General features: G+C 39.7%; 1 protein-coding gene across 1 annotated transcript; it reads left to right on the top strand.

Annotated features, from left to right (window-relative positions):
- Window positions 1-7921: 7921 nt before the first annotated feature.
- On the top strand, window positions 7922-13642 carry LOC145670060 (uncharacterized). The gene is made up of 3 exons (XM_081738414.1): window positions 7922-8006; window positions 10486-11731; window positions 13585-13642. Exons 1-3 carry the CDS (start codon window positions 7922-7924, stop codon window positions 13640-13642), a joined length of 1389 nt encoding a protein of 462 aa, XP_081594540.1.
- Window positions 13643-13856: the final 214 nt, after the last annotated feature.

Raw genomic sequence — 13856 nt, 5'->3', positions numbered from 1 at the left:
CAAAGTTATAAGAGTTTTAATGTGGAGGGCCTGGGGAAACGGCAGCCCCCAACCTTCGAATTTCGAAATAAAAAATATATGCTTATTGTTTGTGCTACGCTTGTGCTGGATCGTACCGCAAATTTTTTCATTTGTACCATTTCCGGTACGAAGTTATAAGAGTTTTAAAGTGGAAGGCTGGGAAAACGACAGCTTCAAGCCTTGGAATTTCGAAACAAAACCTATTCCAATCGTTTGTGCTACATTTGTGCCGAAATGTATCGCAAAAAGTTTCGTTTTTAAAACTTCCGGTGCAACGTTATAAGAGTCTTAAAGTGGGGACTGGGGAAACGGGAGCGTCCAACCTTGGAGTTTCGAAACAAAACCTATGCCAATTATTAGAGCTACGTTTGTGCCGAAAGGTAGCGCAAAAACATTCATTTATACCACTTCCGGTGGAATGTCATAAGTGTTCTATAGTAGGGGCTAAGGAAACGACAGCCTTCTCCTTGGAATTTCGAAACAAAACCTACGCCAATCGTTTGTGCTACGTTTGTGCCGGCATGTACCGAAAAAAAAATCGTTTCTACCACCTCCGAAACAAAGTTTTAACAGTTTTAAAAAGGGGGCTGCGGAAACGGCAGCACCCAACGTTGGAGTTTTGAATCAAAACCTATGCCAATCGTTTGTGCTACGTCTTTACCGGAATGTACCGCAAAATTTTCGTTTGTACCATTTCCGATACAGAGTTATAAGACATTGAGAGTGGGGTCTGCTGAAAGGGCAGCCGCCACACTTTGAAGTTATGAAACACAACCTATGACAATCGTTTGTGCCGAAATGCGGCGCAAAAATTTTCGTTTGTACCACTTTCTGTACAAAGTTATAAGAGATTCAAAGTGGGGGCTGCGGAAAGGGCAGCCGCCACACCTAGGAGTATTGAAAATAACTATGCCAATCGTTATTGCTACGCTTGTGCGGCAATGTAATGCAAAAATTTTCGTTTGTAATATTTCCGTTACAAAGTTATAAGCGTTTTAAAGTGCAGGTTTTGCGGAAGCGGCAGCTCCCCACCTTGGTGTTTGTAAACAAAGCCGACGCTAATCGTTTGTGCTTCGTTTCTGCCGGAATATGCCACTAAAATTTTCGTTAGTGCCACTTCCGGTACGAAGCTATAAGAGTTTTAAAGTGGGGGCTGGGGAACAACAGCCTCCAATTTTGGAATTTCGAAACAAGGCCTACGCCAATCGTTTGTGGTACGTTTGAGCCGGAATGTACCGCAAAATTTCTTTTTTGTACCACTTCCGGTACGAAGTTATAAGAGTTTTAAAGAGGGGGGCTAAGGAAACGGCAGCCTCCAACCTTGGAATTTCCATACAAAATATATGCCTATCGTTTGTGCTACGTTTGTGGCGGAATGTGAAGCAAAAATTTTCGTTTGTACCACTTCCGGTACGAAGTTATAAGAGTTTTAAAGTGGAAGTCTGGCGAAACGGCAGCCCCCACCTTAGAACTTCAAAGCAAAATCTATGCCGTTCGTTTGTGCTACTTTTGACCTGGAATGTACCGAAAATATTTCGTTTGTAGAGTTTCTGTTACAAAGTTATAACAGTTTTAAAGTGGGCGGCTCGCGAAACAGCAGCCCCTGATCTTGAAATCTCGAAACAAAATCTACACCAGTCTTTTGTGCTACGTTTGTGCTGGAATGTATCGCAAATAATTTCATTTATACCACTACCATACAAAGTTATAAGAGTTTTAAAGTGGAAGTCTGGCGAAACGGCAGCCCCACACATTGGAATTTTGAAACAAAACCTATACTAATCGTTATTGTTACGTTTGCGCAGGTATGTACCGCAAAAATTTCGTTTGTACCACTTTCGATAAAAAGTTATAAAGTTTTAAAGTAGGGGGTTGGGAAGCCGCAGCCTCCAACCTTAGAATTTCGAAACAAAACCTATGCCTATCGTTTGGGCTACGTTTGTGCTGGAATGTACTGCAAAAAGTTTCGTTTGTACCACTTCTGGTATAACGTTATAAGATTTTTAAAATGGGGGGCTACGGGGACTGCCGCCCCAAACATTGTAATTTCGAAACAAAACCTAAGCCAATCGTTTGTGCCGGAATGTACCGAAAATTTTCCGATTGTACCACTTCCGGTACGAAGTTATAAGAGTTTTAAAGAGGGAAACTGGGAAAACGGCAGCCTCCAACCTTGGAGTTTCGAAACAAAACCTATGCCATTCTTTTGTGCTACGTTTGTGTCGGAATGTACCGAAAAAATGTCGTTTGTACCACTTCCAATACAAAGCTATGAGTTTTAAGGTGGTGGTGGCTGCAGAAACCGCAGCTCTTCACCTTGGAATTTCGAAAAAAATGCCAATCATTTTGCTACGTTTGTGGCGGAATATACCGCAAAAAGCTTAGTTTGTACCATTTACAGTACGAAGTTATAAGAGATTTAAAGTGAGGTGCTGAAACACGGCAGCCTCAAACCTTGGAATTTTGATACAAAATTTATGCCGATCGTTTGACTACGTTTGTGTCGGAATGTACCGCAAAAAAATTCGTTTGTACCCAGTGATGAAAATTTTCCCGGAAAATTTTCCGATTCATAAAAGCATACTCCACTTATTCCTACATCGTTGTTTAGTCGAGATGTGAGGTGGAAAATTTTTTTCCATATTTTTCCGGAAAATTTTCCGTTCTTAACAAATATCAGTGATCAAGTAGCAATTCGTCAGTATTCATAAAATTGATTGAATTCATATATAGAAACGTTAAAAAGTGAAAGATCGTTGAAAGAATCTGAAAATTTTCATGGCTCAGACAATTTTCAGTACGATGTAAGAACTAGTGGAACAATTTTCCATGAATCGAAAAATTGTTTGTCCTGTACAATGAAAATTTTCCGATTCATAAAAACATACTCCACTTATTCCTACATCGTTGTCTAGTTAAGATGTGAGGTGGAAATTTTTCTTCTATATTTTTTCAGAAAATTTTCCGTTCTTAACAAATATCAGTGATTAAGTAACAATTCGTCAGTATTCATAAAGTTGATCGAATTCATATATAGAAATGTTAAAAAGTGAAAGATCGTTTAAAGAATCTGAAAATTTTCATGGCTTAGACAATTTTCAGTACGATGTAGGAACTAGTGGAACAATTTCATTAATCGAAAAGTTGTCTGTCGTGTACAGTGATGAAAATTTTCCGGAAAATGTTCCGATTCATAAAAATATATTCCACTTATTCCTACATCGTTGTTTAGTTGAGATGTGAGTTGGAAAATTTTCTTCTATATTTTTCCGGAAATTTTTCTGTTCTTAACAAATATCAGTGATTACGTAACAATTCGTCAGTATTCATAAAATTGATTGAATTCATATATAGAAATGTTAGAAAGTGAAAGATCGTTTAAAGAATCTGAAAATTTTCATGGTTTAGATAATTTTAGTTACTATGTAGGAACAAGTGGAACAATTTTCCATGAATCGAAAAATTGTCTGTCCTGTACAGTGATTAAAATTTTCCGGAAAATTTTGAAACGGAAAATTTTCCGATTCGTAAAAGAATAGTCCACTTATTCCTACATCGTTGATGTGAGGTGAAAAATTTTCTTCTATAGAGAGAGAGAAAAACTGTGGTAAAAGTTTATTTCCCAACTTGAAATACAAAATTTTCCGGTTCCCGAAAGCTAATTGGAAAATTATAATTTGTTGCTGCCTAACTTTGCTCTACTGAAATTCAATTTTGTAGCTCTATGTGCAGTTAAATATAGTGGAAAATTTTCCACCTAACATCACTATACATAATATCCAAATTTGTCAGGGCTATGAAAAGTGTTTTCCACTTGTTTCTACATCGTGATGAAAATTTTCCGATCTATGAAAATTCCTCTCACTTGTTTCTACAGAGCAATAAAACTTTCCGATTCAGAAAACAGTTGTTTTACTTCTTGCTTCGAAATGATGAAAACTTTCCGACTCATAAAAATTCTTCAATTTTTTCATATAAGGCAGGAAATATTTCGATTCATGAACAATTTTTTAACTTGTTCCTACATAGTACTGAAAATTGTCTGAGCCATGAAAATTTTCAGATTTTTTAAACGATCTTTCAGTTTTTAACATTTCTATACATGAATTGAATCAATTTCATGATTGCTGAGGAATTGTTACTTGATTACTGATATTTTTTTAGAACGGAAAATTTTCCGGAAAAATATAGGGGAAAATTTTCCGGAAAATTTTCCGCCTCACATCACTGTTTGTACCACCTCCGATACAAAGTTACAAGAGTCTCAAAGTTGGGGGTCTGCGGAAACGGCAGCACCCGACCTTGGAGTCTGGAAACAAAACATACGCCAATCGTTATTGCCATGTTTGTGCCGGAATGTGCCGCAAAAATTTGGGTTAGTACCAATTCCGGTACAAAGCTATAAGAGTTTTAAAGTTGATGCTAAAGAAACAGCAGCCTCCAACCTTGGAATTTCAAAACAAAAGCCATGCCAATCGTTTGTGCTACGTTTGTGCCGCAATGTAATGCAAATGTTTTCGTTTGTGCCACTTCCGGTGCGAAGTTATAAGAGTTTTAAATTGGGAGGGCTGGGGAAACGGCAGGCTTCTCCTTGGAATTTCGAAACAAATCCTACGCCAATCGTTTGTGCTACGTTTCTGCCGGAATATGCCGCAAAAAAGTTTCGTAGTGCCACTTCTGGTCCGAAGCTTTAAGAGTTTTAAAGTTGGGGGTTGGGGAACAACGGCCTCCAATCTTGGAATTTCGAAACAAAGTCTATGTCAATCGTTTGTGCTACGTTTGAGCCGGAATTTACTGCAAAAATTCTTCTTTGTTCCACTTCCGGTACGAAGTTATAAGAGTTTTAAAGAGGGGGGCTAGGAAACGGCAGCCTCCAACCTTGGAATTTCTAAACAAAATATTTGTCTATCGTTTGTGCTACGTTTGTGGCGGAATGTACAGCAAAAATTTTCGTTTGTGCCACTTCCGGTGCGAAATTATAAGAGTTTTAATGTGGAGAGCTAGGGAAACGGCAGCCCTCACCTTGGAACTTCAAAGCAAAATCTATGCCGTTCGTTTGTGCTACGTTTGTCCTGGAATGTACCGAAAATATTTCGTTTGTACATTTTCCGTTACAAAGTTTTAACAGTTTTAAAGTGGGCGGCTAGCGAAACAGCAGCAACTGATCTTGGAATCTCGAAACAGAATCTACATCAGTCTTTTGTGCTACGTTTGTGCCGGAATGTAGCTCAAAAATTGAGTGTGTACCATTTCCTTCCAAAGTTATAAATGTTTTAAAGTTTGGTCTGGCCAAACACCAGCCCCCACATTGGAATTTCGAAACAAAATCTACGCCAATCGTTTGTGCTACGTTTGTGCCCGAGTGTACCTAAAAAATTTTCGTTTTTACCATATCTGTTACGAAGTTTAAGTGTTTTAAAGTGGAAGGCTGGCAAAATGTTAGCCCCTCGCATTGGAATTTTGAAACAAAATCTATGCCAATCGTTCGTGCTAAGTTTGTACCGGAATGTACCGGGAAAAAACTTCGTTTGTACCATTTTCGTTACAAAGTTACAAGAGTTTTTAAGTGTGGGGCTAGGCAAAAAGCAGCCCAACAGCTTGGAATTTCGAAAGAGAATCTATGGCAATCTTTTGCGCTAGGTTTGTGCCGGAATGTACAGGAAAAATAGATTTTGCTTCGAAATTTCAAGGTTTGGGGCTCCTGTTTCTCCAGCCACCCACATTTATACTCTTATAGCTTTGTAACGGAAATGGTTCGAACAAAAATTATTGCGGTACATTCCGTAACAAAAGTAGTATAAACGACTGGCGTAGGTTTCGTTTCGAAATTCCAAGATGGGGGGGCACCGCTCCTTCAGCCCTCCACTTTAAGACTCTTCTAACGTTGCAATGGAAGTGGTAAAAACGAAAATTTTTTGTGGTACATTCCGGCAAAAACGTAGCACAAACGATTGGCATAGCTTTTGTTTCGAAATTCCAATGTGGGAGGCTGCCGTTTCGCCAGACTTCCACTTTTAAACTCTTATAACTTTGTAATGGTAGTGCTATAAACGAAATTTTTTGCGGTACATTCCGGCACAAACGTAGCACAAACGACTGGTGTAGATTTTGTTTCGAAATTCCAAGATCAGGGGCTGCAGTTTCGCTAGCCGCCCACTATATAACTTTTACAACTTTGTAAAGGAAATTGTACAAACCAAAATTTTTTCCTTACATACCAAGAAAAAAGTAGCAAAAACGAATGGCATAGATTTTGTTTTCATGTTCCAAGGTGGAGGGTGTCGTTTCCCTAGCCCCCTACTTTAAAACTCATAACTTTCTTATCGGAGTGGTACAAACGAAAATTTTTGCGGTATATTCCAGCGAAAACGTATCACAAACGATTACCATATGTATTGTTTCGAAATTCCAATGTGGGAGGCTGCAGCTTCGCCAGACTTCCACATTAAAACTCTTATAACTTTGTAATGGTAGTGGTATAAACGAATTTTTTTGCGCTACATTCCGGCACAAACGTAGCACAAAAGACGCGTAGATTTTGTTTCGAGATTTGAAGATCAGGGGCTGCTGTTTCGCTAGCCGCCCACTTTAAAACTGTTATAACTTTGTAACGGAAAATGTACAAACGAAATATTTTCGGTACATTCCAGAACAAACGTAGCACAAACGAACGGCATAGATTTTGCTTTGAAGTTCCAAAGTGGGGGCTGCCGTTTCCCTAGCCCCCCACTTTAAAACTCTCATAGCTTTGTATTGGAAGTAGTACAAACGAATTTTTTCCGGTACATTTCGACACAAACATAGCACAAACGATTGGCATAGATTTTGTTTCGAAATTCCAAGGTTGCGGGCTGCTGTTTCGCTAGCCTCCCACTTTAAAACTCGTATAACTTTCTAACGGAAATGATACAAACGAAAATTTGTGGGGTACAATCCGGCACAAACTTAGCACAAACGATTGGCAGAGCTCTTGTTTCGAAATTCCAATGTTGCGGCTTTTGTTTCGCCAGACTCCACTTTAAAACTCATAACTTTGTAACGGAAATGGTACAAACGAAAATTTGTGGGGTACAATCCGGCACAAACTTAGCACAAGCGATTAGCATAAACTTTTGTTTGGAAATTCCAAGATTTGAGGCTCCTGTTTTCTTCCAGCCCCCACTTTAAAGCTCTTGTAACTTTCTAATGGAAGTGCTACAAACGAAAATTTTTCTGGTACATTTCGGCACAAACGCAGAGCAAACAATTGGCATAGATTTTATATCGGGTAGGGGCCTGCCATTTGGCCAGTCCCCACTTTAAATCTATTATAAATTTGTAATGGAAACGGTACAAACGAAATTTTTTGCGGTACATTCCGGCACAAATATAGCACATACGATTGGCATAGATTTTGTTTCGAAAATCCAATTTTGGGAGCTGCTTTTTCGCCAGCCCCCACTTTAAAACTCATAACTTTGTAACGGAAATAGTACAAACGAATCTTTTTGCGGTACATTAAGGCACAAACGTAGAAGAAACGATTCGCATTAATTTTGTATCAATATTCCAAGGTAGGGGGCTGCGGTTTCGCCAGCCACCAACTTAAAACTCTTATAACTTTGTAATGGAAATGGTACAAACGAAAATTATTGCGATACATTCCCGCAAAAAATAGCACAAACGATTGGCTTAGGTTTTGTTTCGAAATTATAAGTTAGGGGGTTGCCTTTTCGCCAGCCGTCCATTTTAAACTCTTCCAACTTCGTAATGGAAGTGGCACAAACAAAACTTGTTCAGGTACATTCCGGCACAAACGTAGCACAAACGACTGGCATAGATTTTGATTCGAAATTCCAAGGGTGGGGGCTGCTCTTTCGCCAGCCCTCCACTTTAAAACTCTTATAACTTTGTAACGGAAATGGTACAAGCGAAAATTTTTGCGGTACATTCCGGCACAAATGTAGCACAAAGGATAGGCATTGGATTTGTTTCAAAATTCCAAGGTTAGAGGCTGCCGTTTTCCTAGCCAACCACATTAGAACTCTTATAATTTCGTACCGGAAGTGGTACAAACGAAAATTTTTGCGCTAAATTCCGGCTCAAACGAAGCACATACGATTGGCATAGGTTTTATTTAAAAACTACAAGGTGGGGGGCTGCGGTTTTTCTAGCCCCCACCACTTTAAAACTCTTATAATTTAGTATCGGAGGTTGTACAAACGAAACATTTTGCGCTACATTCCGGTAAAGAACGTAGCACAAACGATTGACATAGGTTTAGTTTCAAAACTCCAAGGTGGGGGGTTGCCGTTTCCGAACCCCCCCCCCGACTTTAGAACTCTCATAGCTTTGTATTGGAAGTGGTACGATCGAAAGTTTTCACGGTACATTCCGGCACAAATGTTGCACAAATTTTGTTTCGAAATTCGAAGATTGGGGGCTGCTGTTTCGAGAGTATCAACTTTAAAACTCTTGTAACTTTCTACTGGAAGGGGTACAAACGAAATTTTTTCTGGTACATTTCGGCAAAAACGCAGAACAAACGATTGGCATAGGTTTCGTTTCGAAACTTTAAGGTGGGGGCTGCCGTTTCCGAATCCCCCCGACTTTAGAACTCTCATAGCTTTGTATTGGAAGTGGCACAAACGAAAATTTTTTCGGTACATTCCGGCGCAAAAGTAACACAAACGACTGGCATAGATTTTTGTTTCGAAATTCCAATTTGGGAGGCTGCTGTTTCGCTAGCCTCGCAATTTAAATCTCTTGTAACTTTGTAACGGAAATGATACAAACAAAACTTTTTTCGGTACATTCCGGCACCAACATGGCCCAAACGATTGGCATAGATTTTGTTTCAAATCTCCAAGATGCGGGGTTGCCGTTTCGCCATTCCCCACTTTGAAACTCTTATTAATTTGTAACGGAAATTGAAGAAACCAAAATTTTTGCGGTACATTCCGGGACAAACAATTGGAAAAGCTCTTGTTTTGAAATTCCAAGGTGGGGGTGCTACTGTTTCGCCAGCTCTCCAGTTTAAAACTCTTATAACCTTGTAACGGGAATGGTACCAATGAAAATTATTGCGGTACATTCCGGCACAAACGTAGCAGAAAAGATTGGCATAGATTTTTCGAAATTCCAATGTGGGGGGCTTTCGTTTCGCAAGACCTCACTTTAAAACTCTTGTAACTTTGTGCCGGAATGTAGCAGAAAAATTTCCTTTGTATTACAAACGCAGAGCAAACAATTGGCATAGATTTTGTATCGGATAGGGGGCTGCCATTTTGCCAATCCCCACATTAAATCTATTATAACTTTGTAATGGAAACGGTAAAAACGAAATTTTGTGCGGTACATTCCGGCACAAACATAGCACAAACAATTGGTATAGATTCTGTTTCAAAATTCCAAGGTTGGGGGCTGCTGTTTCGCTAGCCTCCCACTTTAAAACTCTTACTAATTTGTAACGGAAATGGTAAAAACGAAAATTTTTGCAGTACATTCCAGCACAAACGTAGTACACACGATTGTTATAGATATTGTTTCGAAAATCCAATGTTGGGGGCTGCTATTTCGCCAGTCCCCCATTTTAAAACTCTTATACCTTTGTAACTGAAAAAGTAAAAACAAAAATTTTTTCGATACATTCCGACAAAATCGTAGCAAAATCGATTGGCATAGGTTTTGTTTCGTAATTCCAAGGTGGGGGGACTGCCGTTTCGCCAGCCCTAAACTTTAAATCTTATAACTTTGGAAAAGAAATGGTACAAATGAAAATTATTGCGGTACATTCCGGCAAAAACGTTGCAGAAAAGATGGGCATAGATTTTGTTTCGAAATTCCAGGGTTGGAGGCTGGCGTTCCCCAGCCCTCCACTTTGAAACTCTTATAACTTCGTCTCGGAAGTAATACAAATGAAAATGTCTGCGGCACTTTCCCACACAAACAAAGCACAAACGATTAGCTGACGTTTTGTTTCAAAACTCCAAGGTGGGAGGCTGCTGTTTCCGCAGCCCCCACTTTAAAACTCTTATAAGTTTTATCGGAAATAGTACAAACGAAAAATTTCGCGCTACACTCCGGCGAAAACGTAGCACAAACGATTCGCATAGGTTTTGTTTCAAAACTCAAAGTAGGGGGCTTCAGTTAATACTCTTATAACTTTATATCGGAACATTTTTCGATACAAACGAACATTTTTGCGGTACATTCCGGCACAAACGTAGCACAAACGACTGGCATAGATTTTGTTTCGAAATTCCAAGTTCGGACGCTGCTGTTTCGCCAGCCCTCCACTTTAAGACTCTTAAAAATTTTTTAACGGAAAAAGTACAAACGAACATTTTTGCGGTGCATTCCAATACAAACGTAGCACAAACGAATGGCATAGATTTTGTTTCGAAATTCAAATGTTCTGAGCTGCTGTTTCGAAAGCCCCCACATTAAATCTTTTATAACTTTAAGATCTGAACTTCGCTCCAGCGCCTAAGTTCATTCCGTCTACAGAAATAATCTCCAGCATTGAACAAGCTATACACTCTCTTCCAACAGCAGAAGCAGACGAAATTCGCCATGAAGTAAGTTTGGCCCTGAAAAAAGCCAGAATACCAAAACCTAATATTTCCAAAGAAGAAAGAACAGCTCTCAAAAATCTCCGCCAAGACACCAACACCACCATATTACCAGCAGACAAAGGCAATGCAACTGTACTTATGCCTACAGAAGTCTACAAGAACAAGATGTTGGAGCTACTCAATGACACGGTCTACAGACGCCTTAAGAGGGACCCTACAAATGCAGTCGAACGGAAAGTAGCTGCTCTTTTGAAAAAAGCCAGTTTATCTGATGAAACCCGCAAAGAAATCACGCCACCCGTTAGTCAGCCACCCCGACTTTATGGCCTGCCAAAAATACATAAGCCTGACATCCCGATGAGACCCATCGTCAGTGCCATTGGGGGTCCAACTTACTGCCTAGTCAGGTATCTCACCTCTCTGCTTCAGCCATTAGTAGGACAGTGTGAGCATCATGTGAAAAATTCATCCGACTTCGTGAATATACTAAAAACAATACGCACAGCTCCAGGAGACCTTCTAGTCAGCTTCGATGTAGTTTCATTGTTCACCAAGGTTTCAGTTCAAGATACGTTACTTCTACTTAGTGAACACTTCACACCGGAAATTGTGGAATTATTCAGAATCACCCTAACTTCAACATACTTTCTATATGATGGACAGTACTATGAACAGACGGATGGAGTCGCCATGGGATCACCACTTTCACCAGCAGTTGCGAATTTCTTTATGAAAGATTTTGAACAAAAGGCATTAGAACTGACACCTTTCAAGCCGTCATGTTTTTATAGATTCGTAGATGATACGTTTGTCATCTGGCGTCACGGGGAGAAGACACTGTATTTGTTCCTAGAATTTCTTAATAAACAACATAGTAACATCAAGTTCACAATGGAGATTGAAAAGGACGGATGCTTGCCATTTCTGGACATTCTCATCCTCCGGAAGCCCGACGGTAGTCTCGGCCATAGCGTCTGCAGGAAACCTACTCACACTGACCTCTATCTCAATGGCAACAGTTTTCATCATAAGTCACAGCGAAACACTGTCATTAGCACACTAGCACATAGAGCGAAAGACATTTCAGACGAAGAATCCCTCCCTCGGGAACTGGATCATCTCAAGAAGACGCTACACCAGAATAATTACAAGAAGCATGACATCAGTTTGGCCCTGAAAAGGACCTTTTCTGAACAAAGGAAATCCAAAGAAGAAACTGAAGAACCATTGAATATAGCAGTTTTACCATACACTGGACAACTTTCTGGAAAGATCTCCCGGATTCTGAGAAAACACAACATTAAGACCATACACAAGCCGCCACCAAAAATCAGAAACTTACTTTTCCCGATCAAAGATGACTTGGGCTTAAAGACACCAGGCGTGTATCGTATACCCTGTGAATGCGGAAAGCCTTATATAGGACAAACAGGACGCACCATTGAACAACGTTGCAGAGAACATGAAAATTACATTAGATTATTCCATCCAGAAAAATCAGGTTTAGCTGAACACAGTTTAACAGAAGGCCATAAAGTTTTATTTAAGGACACATCCATCATTACCAAGAGCACCAATTACTGGACCAGGATAGTAGCTGAATCTCTTGCCATAGTTCATGAACCGAACAACGTTAATAGAGACACTGGATTTCAACTCAGCCTCCTGTGGAACCCGGTCATCAGTACCACAGCAAAGAAAACGACACACAAACATCCAGATAACCCTCAGCCAATCAGTACCACGGACTACGGAAATTAGCGAGCCAATCACAGCTCCAGTTTTTCAGATTGAATCAGCCAATCAGGAAACAGCATTTTCAGCCAATCAGGAACCAGCATTTTCGCCAGTCCAGAGTATATATTACTTACATCCGCTGATCTCTACATAATTGCCCTGATGATGAGAACAATGACAGTTCTCGAAACGTTGGCCTATCCACCAGTTTTCACCTGGCTGATTGCCCGAGAAGAACTTTATCATATTTTATAACTTTGTAACGGAAATAGTACAAGCGAAAATTTTTGCGGCACATTCCGGCACCTACATAGCACAAACGAATGGCATAGATTTTGTTTCGAAATTCCAAGGTGGCTGGCTGCCGCTTCGACAGTCCTCCACTTTAAACATCTTATAACTTTGTAACGGAAAAAAATCCAAGTAAAATATTTGAGATACATTCCGGCACAAACGTAGCACAAACGATTGGCAAAGATTTTGTTGTGGAATTCCAAGGTTCGGAGCTGCTGTTTCGCCTGCCCCCCCCCCACTTTAAAACTATTATAGCGTTGTAACGGAAATGGTACAAACGAAAATTATTGCGGTACCTTCTGGCACAAAAGTAGCACAAACGTTTGACATAGATTTTGTTTCGAAATTCCAAGATGGCGGGTTGCCGTTTCTCCAGCCGTCCACTTTAAAACTCTTGTAACTTTCTATTGGAAGTGGTACAAACGAAAATTTTTGCCTTAGATTCCCGCGCAAACGTAGCACAAATGACTGGCATAGAATTTGGTTTCGAAATTCCAAGGTGGGGGCTGCTATTTCGCTAGCCCCTAACTTTAAAACTCTTATAACTTTGTAACTGAAATTTTACAAGTGAAAATTTGTGCGGCACTTCCCGGCACAAAAGTAGCACAAATGATTGGAATAAATCTTGTTTCGAAATTCCAAGATCTGGGGCTGCTGTTTCGCCAGCTCCCGACTTTAAAAGTTTTATAACTTTCTATCGGAAGTTTTACAAACGTAATTTTTATGCGGTACATCGCGGCACAAACGTAGCAGAAACGATTGGAATAGATTTTGTTTCAAAATTCCAAGGTAGGGGGTTGCAGTTTCGCCAGCCCACACCTCAAACTCTTATAACTTTGTAACGGAAATGGTACATTTTTTGTATTGCTCAGACGCGCCTCTTCGGAATCGGCACCTGAAGATTTGAACCGAAACGGGCTATCATCATTGCAATATCATTCTTCAACCTTTATTTCATCTTTCATATTTATTTCAGGAACGGGGACAAAGACAAGGTCGAGGACAAGGTTGGATTTGACAAATTACAACGTTGAACAAGAAAACAAGAAAACAAACAAAACAAACAATAAAATTTGAAAAAAAAAACAGGATCCTAACTACTAATTATTATCTAATAATGAGTAATCTTCCTTTATATAATCTAGCTAATCTACTTTGATTCTGACTCGAGTTGAACGTGACTTCAGTCCTATCATTTTCATCATTCATTGCTTCTGATCTATACTTAGCCTTTCCCGTACTATTTCC

This window comes from Thermobia domestica, chromosome 14 (genome assembly GCF_964235325.1).
Source record: "Thermobia domestica chromosome 14, izTheDome1.hap1.1, whole genome shotgun sequence".
In the NCBI taxonomy this organism is placed as follows: domain Eukaryota; kingdom Metazoa; phylum Arthropoda; class Insecta; order Zygentoma; family Lepismatidae; genus Thermobia; species Thermobia domestica.
Note: the sequence above shows the minus strand (reverse complement) of the source record. Positions and strands in the feature narration are given on the sequence as shown.

Bases quoted from the DNA above. Each gene is read 5' to 3' on its own strand.
- LOC145670060 (XM_081738414.1), top strand. From the start codon at position 7,922: ATGGTACAAGCGAAAATTTTTGCGGTACATTCCGGCACAAATGTAGCA. The intron at 8,007-10,485 runs GTTAGAGGCTGC...ACTTCGCTCCAG, and splicing joins ATTTGTTTCAAAATTCCAAG to CGCCTAAGTTCATTCCGTCT. The intron at 11,732-13,584 runs GCATGACATCAG...TATTTATTTCAG, and splicing joins CACCAGAATAATTACAAGAA to GAACGGGGACAAAGACAAGG.